The following is a 16,616-nucleotide window of genomic DNA, read 5'->3' as shown; positions in this document are numbered from 1 at the left end:
GCTGGAATTATGACACACAATACACTATGTATGACACATATAATGGGTTACTGTGATCACTGGTCCTGTATATGCTGGATATATGACACACAATACACTATGTATGACACATATAATGGGTTACTGTGATCGCTGGTCCTGGATATGCTCGAATTATGACACACAATACACTATGTATGACAAATATCATGGGTTACTGTGATTGCTGGTCCTCCTGTATATGCTGATATTATGACACATAATACACTATGTATGACACATATAATGGGTTACTGTGATCGCTGGTCCTGTATATGCTGGAATTATGACACACAATACACTATGTATGACACATATAATGGGTTACTGTGATCGCTGGTCCTGTATATGCTGGAATTATGACACACAATACACTATGTATGACACATATAATGGGTTACTGTGATCGCTGATCCTGTATATGCTGGAATTATGACACACAATACACTATGTATGACACATATAATGGGTTACTGTGATCGCTGGTCCTGAATATGCTGGAATTATTACACACAATACACTATGTATGACACACATAATGGTTACTGTGCTTGCTGGTCCTGTATATGCTGGAATTATGACACACAATACACTATGTATGACACATATAATGGGTTACTGTGATCACTGGTCCTGTATATGCTGGAATTATGACACACAATACACTATGTATGACACATATAATGGGTTACTGTGATTGCTGGTCCTCCTGTATATGCTGATATTATGACACATAATACACTATGTATGACACATATAATGGGTTACTGTGATTGCTGGTCCTGTATATGCTGGAATTATGACACACAATACACTATGTATGACACATATAATGGGTTACTGTGATCACTGGTCCTGTATATGCTGGAATTATGACACACAATACACTATGTATGACACATATAATGGGTTACTGTGATCGCTGGTCCTGTATATGCTGGAATTATGTCACACAATACACTATGTATGACACATATAATGGGTTACTGTGATCACTGGTCCTGTATATGCTGGAATTATGACACACAATACACTATGTATGACACATATAATGGGTTACTGTGATCACTGGTCCTGTATATGCTGGAATTATGACACACAATACACTATGTATGACACATATAATGGGTTACTGTGATCGCTGGTCCTGTATATGCTGGAATTATGACACACAATACACTATGTATGACACATATAATGGGTTACTGTGATCACTGGTCCTGTATATGCTGGAATTATGACACACAATACACTATGTATGACACATATAATGGGTTACTGTGATCGCTGGTCCTGTATATGCTGGAATTATGACACACAATACACTATGTATGACACATATAATGGGTTACTGTGATCACTGGTCCTGTATATGCTGGAATTATGACACACAATACACTTTGTATGACACATATAATGGGTTACTGTGATCACTGGTCCTGTATATGCTGGAATTATGACACACAATACACTATGTATGACACATATAATGGGTTATTGTGATCACTGGTCCTGTATATGCTGGAATTATGACACACAATACACTATGTATGACACATATAATGGGTTACTGTGATCACTGGTCCTGTATATGCTGGAATTATGACACACAATACACTTTGTATGACACATATAATGGGTTACTGTGATCACTGGTCCTGTATATGCTGGAATTATGACACACAATACACTATGTATGACACATATAATGGGTTACTGTGATCGCTGCTCCTGTATATGCTGGAATTATGACACACAATACACTATGTATGACACATATAATGGGTTACTGTGATCGCTGGTCCTGTAGATGCTGGAATTATGACACACAATACACTTTGTATGACGCATATTAAAACTCGTTAAATGCTTATTATGTCCTTTTCATGGACTGTCTGCACTCACTCTAAAATCAAGCCTTTGGAAACCCCCCCTCTTGAAATCCTGCATTTGACACACACACACACATATATATATATATAATTATTTTTCTGGAAAAATAGGTTCAGGAACTGAGATTGAGCTATAAAAATAATATAAATATATACACACACATACAGAATAATACAGTCATTCCCAACACTTCATTCTGGGCCCTTAATAGACCAGTGAGACCCTGACCTCGCCACCGCACCTTATGCAGTTTATGTACATACTGTTACCTTCTTTCCACAGTACTGGTAATGTATTCATAGAAATAAAAGTAAATGCCTATTGTTCTCCTGCTGCTACAGACATCCAGTTCTAATAAACTGTAAGAGTCACCTCAGATATATTTTATTGTTCAGAGCGTACTATGAATAGAATGGAATATTAATGAACAATTACTAAGTAACACTAAATGATTTTATAAGCGTATACTTACATGATCTGCGGCTTGGTATACCTGCTCTCAGACTGAGTGCACTTTTAGTACAATTATACATATTAGGGGTTCATTTTAAACCCTTAAACACGGGTGAATTATATAAAGTAATTATTACTATGCATTAATGGGTGATTACATACAATCACAGAGCAAGACAGCTGTCATAGAGTGAGTGACTTATATAATATACATTGTAAAGCACTTATACTGTGCATATGCTGATAAAGTACTTGGTAGTAAATTGTGGTGATGTTATAAGACGGGTATAAAGACTAGATTTCTGCGGTTTGGTTATCCTGAGTAGAACAGAGTCTGGGTTCGGGTTTGCTGTAAGTTCGAAACTTGGATTTCAAAACCAAATCTCTGATTTGGATTGGAAGTAGCCAGGTCTAAATTACATAATTTTAGCTGTTATTATCACAGGGGTCCACACACATCTCTAATAAAGAGCTGACAAGGTAAAATGATCTGTTTTATATTAGAGAATTGAGGGTCTATTCATTAGGTTAATTATCGGGGTCTGAATGGACCCTGATAATTAACATATTAACTCACCGCAAGCGCCAGAGCAATTCATCATTGCTCCGGCATGGAGACAGCTGATCCGGAGCAATGAGACCTTTTGGAGCAGTGAGACAAGTACACCTGCCAGGAAGGAGCCAGACAGGGGCAGAGGGAACGGAAAGGATCCCTCTTCCCAACCCGGGACTCCTCCCAATAGGTTGCGAGCAGGAGCAAATGCCATCTGAAGTTATTGAATGCTCCCACAGTCAAGCTTGGAAAATATTGTATTTTTGGTGCTTTACGAATTCTGCCCCCATACTAGTGTATGGGGACAATGGGCCAATCTGCTAGAAAAATGTGGTATCTCCTGCTTTACCTTCTTGATGAATGGCATGGACACTTAATTTCTACAATTGCAGGTAAAAATGTTAATTGTCACCTGCCTTTGAAGAAATTCAGTGATGATGAATCGGCCCCATAATAATTAAACTATATGATTCTGAGAAACATCAGTCAGTAAAGATTAGTAATGAGGCATGTTGGGAGCTGTCATTCAACTATTCTTGTATTATGTTGGAATTTCCAGGAGGAGCTTTACAGAGACATCCCAGCTCCTGACACCCCAGATAACTTCATACAACCTTCCCATACACATAATACAGCATGAAGGGGCTCAGTGAAGGTGGCAGTGTAGGTGTGTAAGTGTCTGATGGGGTCACACAGAGAATAAAAGGACAGATGTCCTGCTTCATAATCCAGGTATATCCTCACTCTGTCATAGGGGATATTGTCAGGTAACCGAATCCCTGTACTGTCATGTGTCACTGAGTATTGACAATTATTCCTAGACAAACACCAGGACTTGTTATTATCGCCAATGCCTGACTGCAATCCTGTCCTGTTTATACTGGGATAACATATCCCCAACCTCCATCTCTTTGATTCACTGATCTCCACTTCCCAGTAATGTCGCCCTGAGGTGAATCTCCGGGTGCTTATTACCTGACAATACTGAAATCTATCACTTGCATATGGATGATTTTTTTTTGTATGTGACCTGGATGCAGATTTCCTGTCATCTGATATATGTAAATAATTACCAGCTGTGGTTACATCCAGTAATAGATCTGTAGCTTCCTGCACATAGATCCCTGTATTTATATCTGTTAGTATTTCAGATAATGTGTGTAATGTCCCTGAGATGAGACCCACATTCAGATCTCCTACATCATGGACCTGTGTATAATGTCTCTCTCTGTCCTCAGTATAACACAAGTCACCTATGTCGGGTTCCTGTAAGACAGTCACTGGATCAGACATGTTACACAGCTCCTCAATGTGACGCATCTTCCTGGACAGCTCGTCCTTCTTTATTTCCAGCTGCAGGATCAGATCAGACACTGAGAGTGAATAGTGCTTTTCCTGCCTGGAGATCTCACCAAGGACTCTTTTTCCAGGTCTTCCAGCTGTTTTCTGATGTCTCTAAATAGGGCATTGACTGTCCCTCTTATATTAGCTGATTTCTGCTGAAACTCTTCTCCTTGTACCTGCAGACTCTGTTCCCTTTCCTTGGTGCCCTCTCTCAATGTGGTCAGTTTCTGCAGAACATTTATTAGTTTCTCCTTCTTTTTCTCAGAAGCCTCCACTAGAGATACCATCTGATGTCCTCTGTGTTCCCCTACCATAGTGCAGGACAAACAGATGCAGACGGAGTCCTTAATGCAGTAATATTTAAGGATATTCTTATGGATGGAGCATATCCTGTTCCCCCGGAAAGTGGTGGGATCAGATAAGACATGTTCTAGTGACTTGCTGTGTACTCTCAGGTGATTATCACACATATGAGCCTCACAATGCCGACAGGATTTCACAGCAGGTACAGGAGAGTCCACACAGTAAGTGCACAAGATCTCGGTCTCCTCCTGATCTGACCAAGTAGACAGGAGACTCCCCACTATTTTATACAGAGTTATGTTCCGTGTCAGTGCAGGACATCTCTTGAACTTTGTTCTGCATTCAGGACAAGTAAAATCTTCTGACCATTCCTCATGTGTATCCAACATACGATCAATACAGCCCCGGCAGAAGTTGTGGCCACATGTCAGGGTTACAGGATCTGTATAAATGCTCAGGCAGATGGAACAGACCAGCTCCTGTCTCAGATCAGCAGACGCCATCGCTGGCACCAGGAGAAGAAAATGAAAGTGACAGTCTCTGACACTCAGATACTGTATCAGTAGGGTCACATTCACCACACAGGGCGAGGCTGAGCTGTTACTCAGATAATGCCAACAGGATCAGTTATACCAAAGGTCACAAATAATGCATAAAGGGACATCATACCATTATACAGGAAAAATAACATTTTTTAAAAACCGGGTTAATTTAATGAGTGGAGAATTATTCATTTTGCACATTTCACAGGTGTCAAACAAAAGTGACTTTTCTAAAAACGACTAAAGTTGGGTACACACTAGACTATGGCCCTCATTCAGAGCCGTACGCTCTGAGCAGAGCGCACGCTCTGAATGAGGGCCGCCCTCCATGAAAATGGAGCGTCCTCCTGGACGCTCGTATAGCTGTGGGTCACCAGCCTATACGAGCGTGCAGTTTGATGGCCGCGATGGTCGTGTCCATCGCGACCATCGAAACTGCGAGCCGGAGCCTGCGGTTGAGGTTTTCAACCGCAAGCTCCGGAGTGATTTTGGCTCTATCAGAGCCAAAATCACTCCCACTGACATCACTAGTGATGTCAGTGGGCCGGCTTTTGACGGGAGGCACGGCCCCGGCACGCCCACCAAAGGGGGCGTGCTGTCAATCAACATCGACAGCACGCCCCCTTTGATCAGACACAACGAGCGAAGGACTTTCCTTCGCTCGTCGCGTCTGGCGCATGCGCACGACGGAGCTCCCTCCGTCGTGCGCATGCTCAGTGCATAACATCGACCCACTTGCGAGCGGACAGCCGCTCGCGAGTGGGTCTGAATCAGGCCCTATGTCCAAATGATGTGATGGTCATCCTGAATTTCCCTTGAACTCCTGAACAAATGATAGAGGGCCTGATTCAAAGATGGATGCTAATGCGATAATAGCTGCGATTTTGTACGCAACACAGCTGTGAAAATATGCTAATAGTTCCAAAGTTTACCTGAGCATATGGACGCCCACCGCTGCCTTCTTACCTGTGTGCGATGTTGCATACCTGCATAAATATCGGTAACATCGATGAAAATCGAGTGACCATCTTACCCTTGCGACAGGTCTGACCTACCGCAGACTTTGCAGCTCTCCTGACACGCAGAGGGCTCTCATGCTACGTAGATCACAGTGACTAATTTATGCACGCCCCATGTAACGATGATTAAACCGCCAGACATGCCTGCATTTTCTGACCTCCCCCCGTTACCACCTCCAAATGCTGACAAACTGTCATTCACTTTACATTAAAATCCTCTGTGCATCCATAATGCAATGCAAAAGCTGCGCATGCGAAGTGCGACTTATACGCATGCGTAATGGCAATCGGAATTGCGTACATCCTGAATCAGCCCCGTAGTGCGCATATGTAACACACCCTATTGGGAAGGTGTCAGTCAGTGTGAGTGTCTCTGTGGGGGCATCGTACCTGCTGCTGTTCTTTGGGGTTCTGTTTGTGAGTGTGTCTCCAGATGGACCAGAACTTCTCTTCTCAGTTTCTCCCACCATGGCAGAGAGACGGAAGACCCCCCCTTCCTAAGGACCCAGCACAGTAAACACATGTTGGGAAAAGTGACGTTAATTTAATTATGCTGAGACACTTCATCACACTTATACTGTTCTGAATAAAGGTTAAAGTATTCAAGGATACAGCAATTATATATGCCATAGGCAAATGCAGGGGGGGTTCTGGTTGCCTGGAAATCCCCCTCACCCAGCCCATAATAGAAATAGTAATATAATAGAGTGTTACAAGTGCTGCATGTTCTTCTCAGTATCACAAATAAAATAATTAGCACCACCTGTGGCTATTTTAACATGTCAGTAGCTTACTCACTAGGCTGTTTTAGTGGGGCACCAATTTCAAAAGGGCAGAATACGCCCTGCCCTTATGGCGGTGCCCCACTAAAATAACCTGTTGGGTGCCACATGGCATTTATTCACAGTAAGGTGACAGCTTGGGGACAGCCCAGCATGTCTGTAAGTGCTGAGCCCGCCCTCAAGAGTGATGAAAAGGGGGCACATCTTAAAGACATGCCCCCTTTTCGGGCATGTGCCGGATCTATAAATGAACACTAGGTCACAATGGTGGACGTCACCAGCCAGCTGAGTGACCCTCAGCTTACACAGGCTGGTCGGCTTGAGAGGCCAGGAAACAGGGGTGTATCTAGGGGTCCGAGCGCCCCTGGCAAAATAAGGGACTGGCGCCCCTCATCACAAAGCTCTCCCCCAGCTCTACCTCCATCACACAGCTCTCCCCTAGCTCTACCTCCATCACACAGCTCTCCCCCAGCTCTACCTCCATCACACAGCTCTCCCCCAGCTCTACCTCTATCACACAGCTCTCCCCCAGCTCTACCTCTATCCCCCAGGTCTCCCCCAGCTCTACCTCCATCACACAGCTCTCCCCCAGCTCTACCTCTATCACGCAGCTCTCCCCCAGCTCTACCACCATCACACAGCTCTCCCCCAGCTCTACCTCCATCACACAGCTCTCCCCCAGCTCTACCTCTATCACACAGCTCTCCCCCAGCTCTACCTCTATCACACAGCTCTCCCCCAGCTCTACCTCCATTGCACAGCTCTCCCCCAGCTCTACCTCTATCACACAGCTCTCCCCCAGCTCTACCTCTATCACACAGCTCTCCCCCAGCTCTACCTCCATCACACAGCTCTCCCATCCCACATTGTAGAGACAGCCAGGGTTACAGAAAGTTTTCTGGCACACAGTTGAGTGGGAATACTGAAAGTTAGACAGCGCAGGCGCATTGCCAGAACTTGAGGCAGTCAGCTCGTAGTCCTGGTGGTGCATATGATCACGGTGTGCAGTGCTCGCTGCTCAGTCATTTCACATCTTACCAGAGCCAGGTTGAAACCGTTTGGGGCCCTATGTAAGATTGTGGCTTGGGGCCCCCTCTGTCCGAGAACAAACCACTGGCTATAAATGCACTTGTCACACACTATTTGACTGTGTAAATATATATATATATATATATATATTAGGGATGTGCAGGCTCGGTTCTACTCGGTTCCGTTCGGATTTTTTTACCGAATCTTATTGGGTATCAGCTGTCATGAGTTTTGGATAGCCAATAAGATTCGGTAAAAAAAAACGAACGGAACCGGAAAAGTAGAAGACTGGCACTCAGTGGGCTTGTAATCCTATGCTCCGGTGCCCTCTGAGAGCACTGAAACATAGAGAACAAAAGGCAGCGGCACCTGACAAAGGTACTTGTATGCCCCGAAACGTTGGTTGTTTCGTTATGTGATTTGCCACAGTAAAAACCCGTTTGGAAGTCTCCGAGTGCTGCTGCCTCTTGTCCTCTATATATACACACATATCACTCTCACTGTATGTTTCTTATTGTGCTACTCATCCTTCCCTCATATGGACACATGTGCTGTATTGTACCCATGACCTCACTGTCCTTACTGTGCTACCTTTTTCCCAGACCAACCCCTATTAGGGAGATCAATTCAAATATCTGCATAAGTAGAAGGGCAAAATGTGAATTTCCCTGATCAAACAATTTCTGTGTCTCTCCAGGCCCCCCTGTGTTACTCCAGAACTCACTATGTTTCTCCATCCCCTGGCCCCCCTGTCTCTTTCCAGGCCCCCTCTTATTCTCCAGGCCCACCTGTGTAATGTCATCTCCATTCCCCCTTGCATCTCTCCAGGACCCCCTGTGTCTCTTATCTCCAGGCCCTCCTATGTCTCTCCAGGACCACCTATGTCTCTCCAGGACCCCTTGTGTCTCTCCAGGCACCATGCATCTTTACAGCCCTGCCTGCATCACCCCAGGCCCACCTGTGGCTCTCTAGGCCCCCTCAGTCTTTCAGCCTCATTTCCCCAGCCCCAGTGTGTCTCTCAGTCCCATTCCCTAGCCTGTCTCTCAGCATCATTACCCTGTCTCTCTGCCCAATTCCCCAGCCTGTCTCTCAGCCCCATTCCCCAGCCAAATGTGTCTCTTAGTCCCTGTCCCCAGCCTCAGTGTGTCTCTCCATCCCATTCCTCAGCCCCAATGTGACTCAGCACCATTCCCCAGGATGTCTCTCAGGCCCATTCCTCAGCCCCAGTGTGTCTCACAGCCCCATTACCCAGCCACAGCGTGTCTCTCATTCCCTGGCCCCAGTGTGTCTCTCAGCCCCATTCCTCAGCCTCAATGTGTCTCTCTACCCCATTCCCCAGCCTATCTCTCAACCCCATTCCTCAGCTTGTCTCTTTCCCCAGCCCCAGTTTGTCTCAGCTGAAACCCTCTCCTCCACCCAAACTTCCCTGAGTGAATCTGAGTGGCAAAATGTCATTGTTAGAGACTGTGTTTGTTGTGGAACCGGGGTGGTAACAGGAGTAGACACAGGAACAGGTTTAAACTGGAAGGTGGGTTGTTTAATGTGAATGTTGGTAGACATGAACAATAAGATAAACTAAAGCCCGGTAATAAACAAACTAATATAAGTGGCAGGAGAGTACTGTAGTGAGTGGGAATAAACAAATGTCCAGATCAGTGACAAAGATGAATGAGGTGAATCCAGATAGTCTGTAAGAGTGGATATCCTGGTATGCTGAATAGTGGCTGAGAGGGCTATCTAGAAATGCGGTGATGATGACTGAAAGGAGAATCCGGTAATGCTGTGATGTTGGCTGAAAAGAGAATCTGGTAATGCTGTGATGATGGCTGAAAGGAGAATCCGGTAATGCTGTGATGATGGCTGCACAGGAATGGGTTAACTGAGAAGCCAGGTTCAGGCAGGGATGGGTCTGTTGGAAGGTGCAGAGCTGATCCCAGTGGAGTGCATGGCAAGGCAGAGCGGTGCAGGCTATGCAGGGAGCCGGAGGCTAATACGGATCTAGGGCTAGCACCGGAGCACTAGTCTAAGGTTCAGGAGCACAGAGAACTCTCTCTCATAGCTACACTGTTATCACATTGCACTGGCAACTACAGGGCGCTTCAAACATGCTTAAGTACCCAGCAACGGAACTTGATAGGCCAGAGAGAGCAGGTGACCCACAGATAATTGGCCTGCTATGTAACATGGCCAAAGACAAGATGGTGGCGCCCAGACAGCCATGACGTGGAGATGCCACTAGACTTACCCTTGCCAGCATGGCCCAACGCTTGCACACCTCTGTGTACACACAATGCCAGTCTCCACATGCCAGCTCCCCTGCCAGAAGGACTGCGCCACAGCACCCTCACCGGTAAGGACTGCAAACCTCCATGCCGCAAAACCCTGGTCGTGACAGTACCCCCCTCCTTACAGGTGGCCTCAGGACACCTTCTAGGCTTTTTGGGATGAGCCAAGTGGAATTTGCTGATGAGTTTGAGAGTGTGGACGTCCTCAGCTCTGGTTCAACAACGCTCTTCCGCACCATAGCCTCTCCAATCAAGCAGGTATTGCAAATGACCATGACGGATACGAGAATCCAGAATCTAAGAACCTCAAATTCCACCCCCTTATCAGCTTGGATCCTGGGGGGAACAGGGAGAACACTGAGGAATTTATTGAGAACTAATGGCTTGAGCAGAGATATATGAAATTAATTAGGGATTTTTAAATAAGATGGGAGCTGAAGACGATAGGAGACTGGATTGATTATCTCTGTAATGGAGTATGGTCCAATAAACCGGGGAGCGAATTACATAGACGGTACCCTCAGGCAAAGATTGCGGGAACTTTTCTTCGCTTCCTATCAGCCTGATCCTTGTAACGCAGGGATGTTTTAACAAGAGCCGCCCACACTGGAGCCCAAACTGAAGCAAAGTTTCGTACAGTGGAATCCACAGCTGGTACATCAAAGGCGGGTAAACTTCGGAACTCAGGGACCCTAGGATGAAGACCATATATAATGTAGAAAGGAGTTTGGTTAGTAGAAGCGTGGTATGATGCATTCAGCCCAGGGAAAGGACTCAGACCAGTTGTCCTGGGATGAGGACATAAAGATTCTCATGAAGATCTTGAGGTTCTGGTTCACCCTCTCAGTTGACCCATTACTTTGATGGTGATAGACCATGGAAATGTTAAGATTCACTTGCAGAACAGACCAATGGGCTCTCCAGAATTTTGCCACGTATTAGACACCCCGGTCTGAGACAATTTCTGAAGGAAGTCCATGAAGGCGAAATATATGGTGAACAATTAGGTGAGCGAAATCAGGTGCCGAGGGTAACTTCTCTAGCAGGATGTAATGGACCATCTTTGAGAAACGATCCACTACAACCCAGATGGTGGTATATACATTAGAATTTGGCAGGTCTGTCACAAAATCCATGGACAGATATGTCCATGATGAGATGGTACGGGAAGAGACACCAATTCACCGGCTGGAGACTGTCATGGAGATTTATGCTGGGCACACTGGATACAAGACGAGATAAACTTGGTTACCTCGGTTTTCATTGATGGCCACCAGTAGGATCTCTTCAGGAACTCCAGGGTCTTACAAATGCCTGAATGACCTGCAAAACGAGAAGCATGGACCCATATCAGCAACCATGGCTGGATTAATGCTTGTGGGGGCCCTGGGGCAACTAAGTTGTGGGGGCCCACACCAATAAAATTGACGCCCCGTTGCTGTCACTACTATGCTCCTTGTCTCCGGACTCTCCAGTCACAGATGGTAGTCCTGCTTAATTTTCCTGATTACTGACCACTCTCCCAAGTCCAACCACCAATGATCTTGCTCCAGTCTTCCTATTTTCTCCAGCCCACTGCTCCATCCTCCACTACACATAATGGAAAAACGTGCTATGTGCTTGTGCCCGCAGGGTGTGTATATGTACCCCCCTATGTGTATATATGCCTCCCTATATGTTCTTCATTGAGCCCCCTCTATTTTTTTATTTTGCTCATCATTGGCCCATCTGTAAGTCAAGCAATGTGCTCCAAAAACACCATCCCTAGTCTGTTTGTTAAATACCCCCTTACCCCTCCCAACTTCTTAAATGTGCCCAGCCTTTGCACCCCTAATCTGCTTCTTAAATGTGCTACACACAAACCCCTACACCACCCTCTATATGTATTTCAATGTATTCCCACCCACACAAGACACGCAACACTCTTCCAATGTCCTCTCTATCCCCGGCTATGCTGTGCTCCAGCACCAGATGTACAGTGTACTCACCCATCACTGTATCTTCTGAGTGACTGACTTTCCTCTCACTGGCTCCTCTGAGTCTGCTCTGCCACAGGCGGCTGCATCATTGCAATGTCATTATGCAGCTGCCGGGAGCAGAGTTCAACTTCAGCAATCCACAATCCCTGATCAATGCCAGGCTGCTGGTGGGCCCCTATCAGTGAGGGCACCTGACTATTGTACTCCCTAGATGACGGCCCTGCTCGGCAGCATCACTGACATAATATAGTACACGGCAATGCTGCTGGGAGTCGGCCAAGGAGGGTGCAGAGAGATGGGTAAATGTTTGCCGCAGTATGTGGGCCCCTACTGTGTGGGGGCCCCTGGACGACCGCCCCATCTGCCCTGCCTATAATCCAACCCTTTCAGCAACTGTTTCTTAAACTCCGGGGCCACAAATGTCTTTCCAACAGGTCGTTGTAGTTGTATAGTAGCGAAAACCTTAGACTCCAACACGGGAGTATTCTGCAGTGTTTCTGGACCACTATCAGTGGACAGTGACCGTGACAAGGCATCGGCCTTCAGATTGAGATTGCCCCAAAGCAATATGATAGGTTAAAACTAGGGATGTGCAGGCTTGGATAGGTTTGAATCTTCCCGCCAAGTTCAGATTTTTCCCGCCAAATATCAGGTCTCAGAAAGAGGCAAAACATCATCTGTCATGGACAAACGTCATCTTCCATGGACTTTTGTCCAGGAATGTTGATGTTTGTCCATGAAAGATGACGTTTTGCCTCTTTCTGAGTCCCGATTTTTGGCGGGAAAAATCCGAACTTGGTGGGAAAATTCGAACCTATCCAAGCCTGCACATCCCTAGTTAAAATGAAAACAGGCAAAAATATTGCCCATCGGGCCAGAAGAGGACTTACACATTGAATATTTTTTAGGAAAAGAAGATTCCTGTGAAAGGGAACTTAGCGCCCTCTAAGAGGTACCGCCATTCCTCTAAGGCCAGTTGACAGCTAATAGATCATGTTCGCCTATGGCATAATTTCTTTCGGCAGGGGAGAATTTCTTTGAGAAGAAACCACATGGATGAATCCGGTTATCCTCGAAGCGCTGGGACAAGACAGCTCCCACTGCCTCAGATGAAGCATCCACTTCCAGTTAAAAAGGCCTGTTGACATTTGGTTGTCTCAAAACTGGAGCTGTTATAAAGGCTTGCTTGAGAAGTTGAAAGGATGTCTTCGCCTCAGGAGGCCATAGAGCAGGGTTGGCACCTTTACGAGTTAGGGCTGTGATGGGAGCCATCAAGGAGGAGAATCCTTTAATAAAACGCAGATAATAATTGGAGAAACCAAGAAGTCTCTGGATGGCTTTCAAAGACGTGGGACGGGACCAAACCAATATTGTTTGGCCTTTCTTGGGGTCCATTTCTAAACCTAATCCTGAAATTATATATCCAAGAAATGGAATACTTGGTACACCGAACACACATTTCTCCAATTTACAATACAGTTGTTTCTTCCTTAGACGATACAAAATTTCTTTGACATGATTATGGTGTTCCTCAGGAGAGGATGAAAAAATCAAAATGTCATCTAAATAGACGACAACTGAGACATATAAGAGATCCCTAAAGATCGCATTAACAAAACCTTGAAAAACGGTAGGTGCATTACACAGCCCTAACGGCATGACCAAGTATTCAAAATGACCATTCCTTGTGTTGAATGCTGTTTTCCACTCGTCACCTGCTCGGATACGGATGAGGTTGTATGCACCTCGGAGATCTAACTTAGAATATACAGTGGATCCCTTGACTCTATCAAATAATTTGATAATGAAATGGTAGAGGGTATCTGTTCTTTACTGTAATATCATTCAAGCCTCTATAATCTATACACAGTCTCAGACCTCCATCTTTTTTAGGAACAAAGAAAAATCCCGCTCCAGCAGGTGCTATGGATGGTCAGATAAATCCCTTTTTAAAATTCTCTTGGATGTATTCTGACATGGCGTCGGTTTCTGGTAGGGACAATGGATAGGTCCGACCACGGGGAGGCGTCTTCCCAGGTAACAAGTCGATAGGACAATCCCATTCTCAATGAGGAGGTAAGATGTTACCTTGTCTTTTGGAGAAAACATCGGTAAATAATTGATATTCTTTAGGTATAGATGGGACTTCTAACATCTGAATTTTTCTCACAGGTCGGATCTTCGGGAGACAAGACCCCTGGCATTCCTCACTCCATGACTGTACCTGTATAGTGTTCCAATCAAATCTGGGGTTGTGCTTATGCAGCCATGGGTATGTGAGTATAAGCTCTTGGGAAGCCTTGGGTATGATTAAGAAACTGATATGTTCAATGTGAAGGGCTCCAATATGAACTAGAATAGATTGGGTTCTTTTAGACACAGTTCCTTTAGAAATAGGTCTACCATCGATAGAGATCAAGGAGATAGCATGATCCAAGGTGACGCAAGGAATTTGTAACTTATCTGCCAAACGAGAGGACATGAAATTTTCTGCTGCCCCAGAATCCAGGAGTAGTCTTAATGTCCAGAGCTATGAACAAGACAGAGTCGTTCTGCTTTGGGGACGGAAGTATTACTCCTAACTGAGTTTCCCCAGGACTAGTTAGGAATGGGCGTTTCCCGGCTTGTGGGTACAGGAAGCCACCAGGTGACCCGTGTCTCCACAGTATAAACAAAGGTTCTTTTGAAAGCGTCTTTGTCGTTCTTCTTTAGAAAGAAGAGTATGATTAACCTGCATGGGTTCATCATTTGTAGGAGAGGGAGGAGAATGGGTAGGAGAAGGTTGATGAGGCCTAAAACGATCAGTTCTGTGGTTCTCAGCTTGGCGCTCTCTAAAGTGTATATCAACCTTGTTGCAGAGGGAAATGAGATCATTAAGACTAGAGGGTAAATCACGAGTGGCTAGATCATCCTTTATATGATCCAATAGTCCGTGCCAAAAGGCCAATGTTAGGGCTTTTTCGTTCCATCTGAGCTCTGATGGCAACGTCTGGAACTGAATGACGTAATGATGACTGATGGGATGGATACCTTGTTTCAGATTCATAATACTGATTGAAGCAGAAGTGGTTCTTCCAGGTTCATTCAAAATTCTCCTGAATGATGTTAAAAATTCTGGGTAATAATTATCCAGTAGTGTATCTGATCGCTCACAGAGCGGAGAAACCCAATCTAAGGCTGAGCCGGACAATAAAAACACAAGATAGGTCACTTTGGTTTTAGGAGTAGGGAGATTGGAGGGTTGTAAGGTAAAATGTACATTACACTGGTTGAGAAATCCACGACACAGTTTAGGATTGCCATCAAACTTGCCAGGTGTAGGTAAATACAAACGTGGAGGAACTCCAGAGGCAGATACCACAGGAGTGGAGACAGAAATAACTGCAGGCATACTTGGAGAAGTTGTGTAGCTTGTAAGTTATCCTGACAGAGTGCCATTTCTTGTACATACTGTGCTATTTGCTGTTGCATGGTCTCCAATCCTTCCAGGCGAGAAGTCATGCTGTGAATTAAATCTGTTCTGGACTCCTGTCCAGTAGCCGAATCCATTTGGCCAGTGCAAACTGTTAGAGACTGTGGGGTCTATTTACTAAGCAGTGTTAGGAGACAGAGTGAAAGTAGATAAGGTGCCAGCCAATCAGCTCCCAACTGTCATTTTTCAAACACAGCCTGTGCGATGGCAGTTGGGAGCTGATTGGCTGGTACCTTATCACTTTCACTCTGTCTCCTAACACTGCTTAGTAACTAGACCCCTGTGTTTGTTGTGGACCCGGGGTGGTAACAGGAGAAAACACCGGAACAGGTCTAAACTGGAAGGTGGGTTGTTTAATGTGAATGTTGGTAGACATGAACAATAAGATAAACTAAAGTCCAGTAATAAACAAACTAATATAAGTGACAGGAGGGAGCTGCAGTGAGTGGGAATAATCGAATGTCCAGATCAGTGACAGAGATCATCAAGTAAAGAAAATCGCTGACTTCAGAGAGTACACAAACAAATGAGTAAAAATCAAATAGATAATAAAATATTCCAATCGTTTACTTACCAAGATAAAAATATCATAATCTCTCTATAGAGATATATACACTGTAAATACACAGCTATAAACATTAATGAATAATACTCACCAAGGACGTTTGCACAATGTCAATATAAAACACCATATAACCACAGTCTCCTATCTATGCACTTCACCCTGAAACACAATTCCTTGTCTGAAGAAGATGAAAAGAGCAGTCTTAATGGACACAGGCCCTCATTCAGAGCCGTACGCTCTGAGCAGAGCGCACGCTCTGAATGAGGGCCGGGCTCCATTTTCATGGAGCGTCCTCCTGGACGCTCGTATGGCTGTGGGTCACCACCCACAGGCTATACGAGCGTGCTTTGTGATGGCCGCGATGGTCGAGACCATCGCG

General features: G+C 45.1%; 1 protein-coding gene across 1 annotated transcript; it reads right to left on the bottom strand.

Moving 5' to 3' along the window:
- Positions 1-3,484: 3,484 nt before the first annotated feature.
- Positions 3,485-5,067, bottom strand: LOC148443332 (E3 ubiquitin-protein ligase TRIM39-like). Its single transcript, XM_088462969.1, has 2 exons — positions 4,478-5,067; positions 3,485-4,283 (listed from the first exon to the last, which is right to left on the bottom strand). The coding sequence occupies exons 1-2, from the start codon at positions 5,065-5,067 to the stop codon at positions 3,485-3,487; spliced, it is 1,389 nt and encodes a 462-aa protein (XP_088319095.1).
- Between the last annotated feature and the right edge of the window lie 11,549 nt (positions 5,068-16,616).

The sequence above is a fragment of the Taudactylus pleione genome, unplaced genomic scaffold (assembly GCF_031769625.1).
Source record: "Taudactylus pleione unplaced genomic scaffold, aTauple2 ptg001299l, whole genome shotgun sequence".
Taxonomy (NCBI): Eukaryota; Metazoa; Chordata; class Amphibia; order Anura; family Myobatrachidae; genus Taudactylus; species Taudactylus pleione.
This window is presented reverse-complemented; position numbering and strand designations above follow the sequence as displayed.

What these genes read in the sequence shown, in the direction of transcription:
- LOC148443332 (XM_088462969.1), bottom strand. Translation starts at nt 5,067, where the DNA reads ATGGCGTCTGCTGATCTGAGACAGGAGCTGGTCTGTTCCATCTGCCTG. An exon ending in GTTCTGCAGAAACTGACCAC is followed by an intron (nt 4,284 to 4,477) that starts ATTGAGAGAGGG and finishes CTCAGTGTCTGA; the next exon opens with TCTGATCCTGCAGCTGGAAA.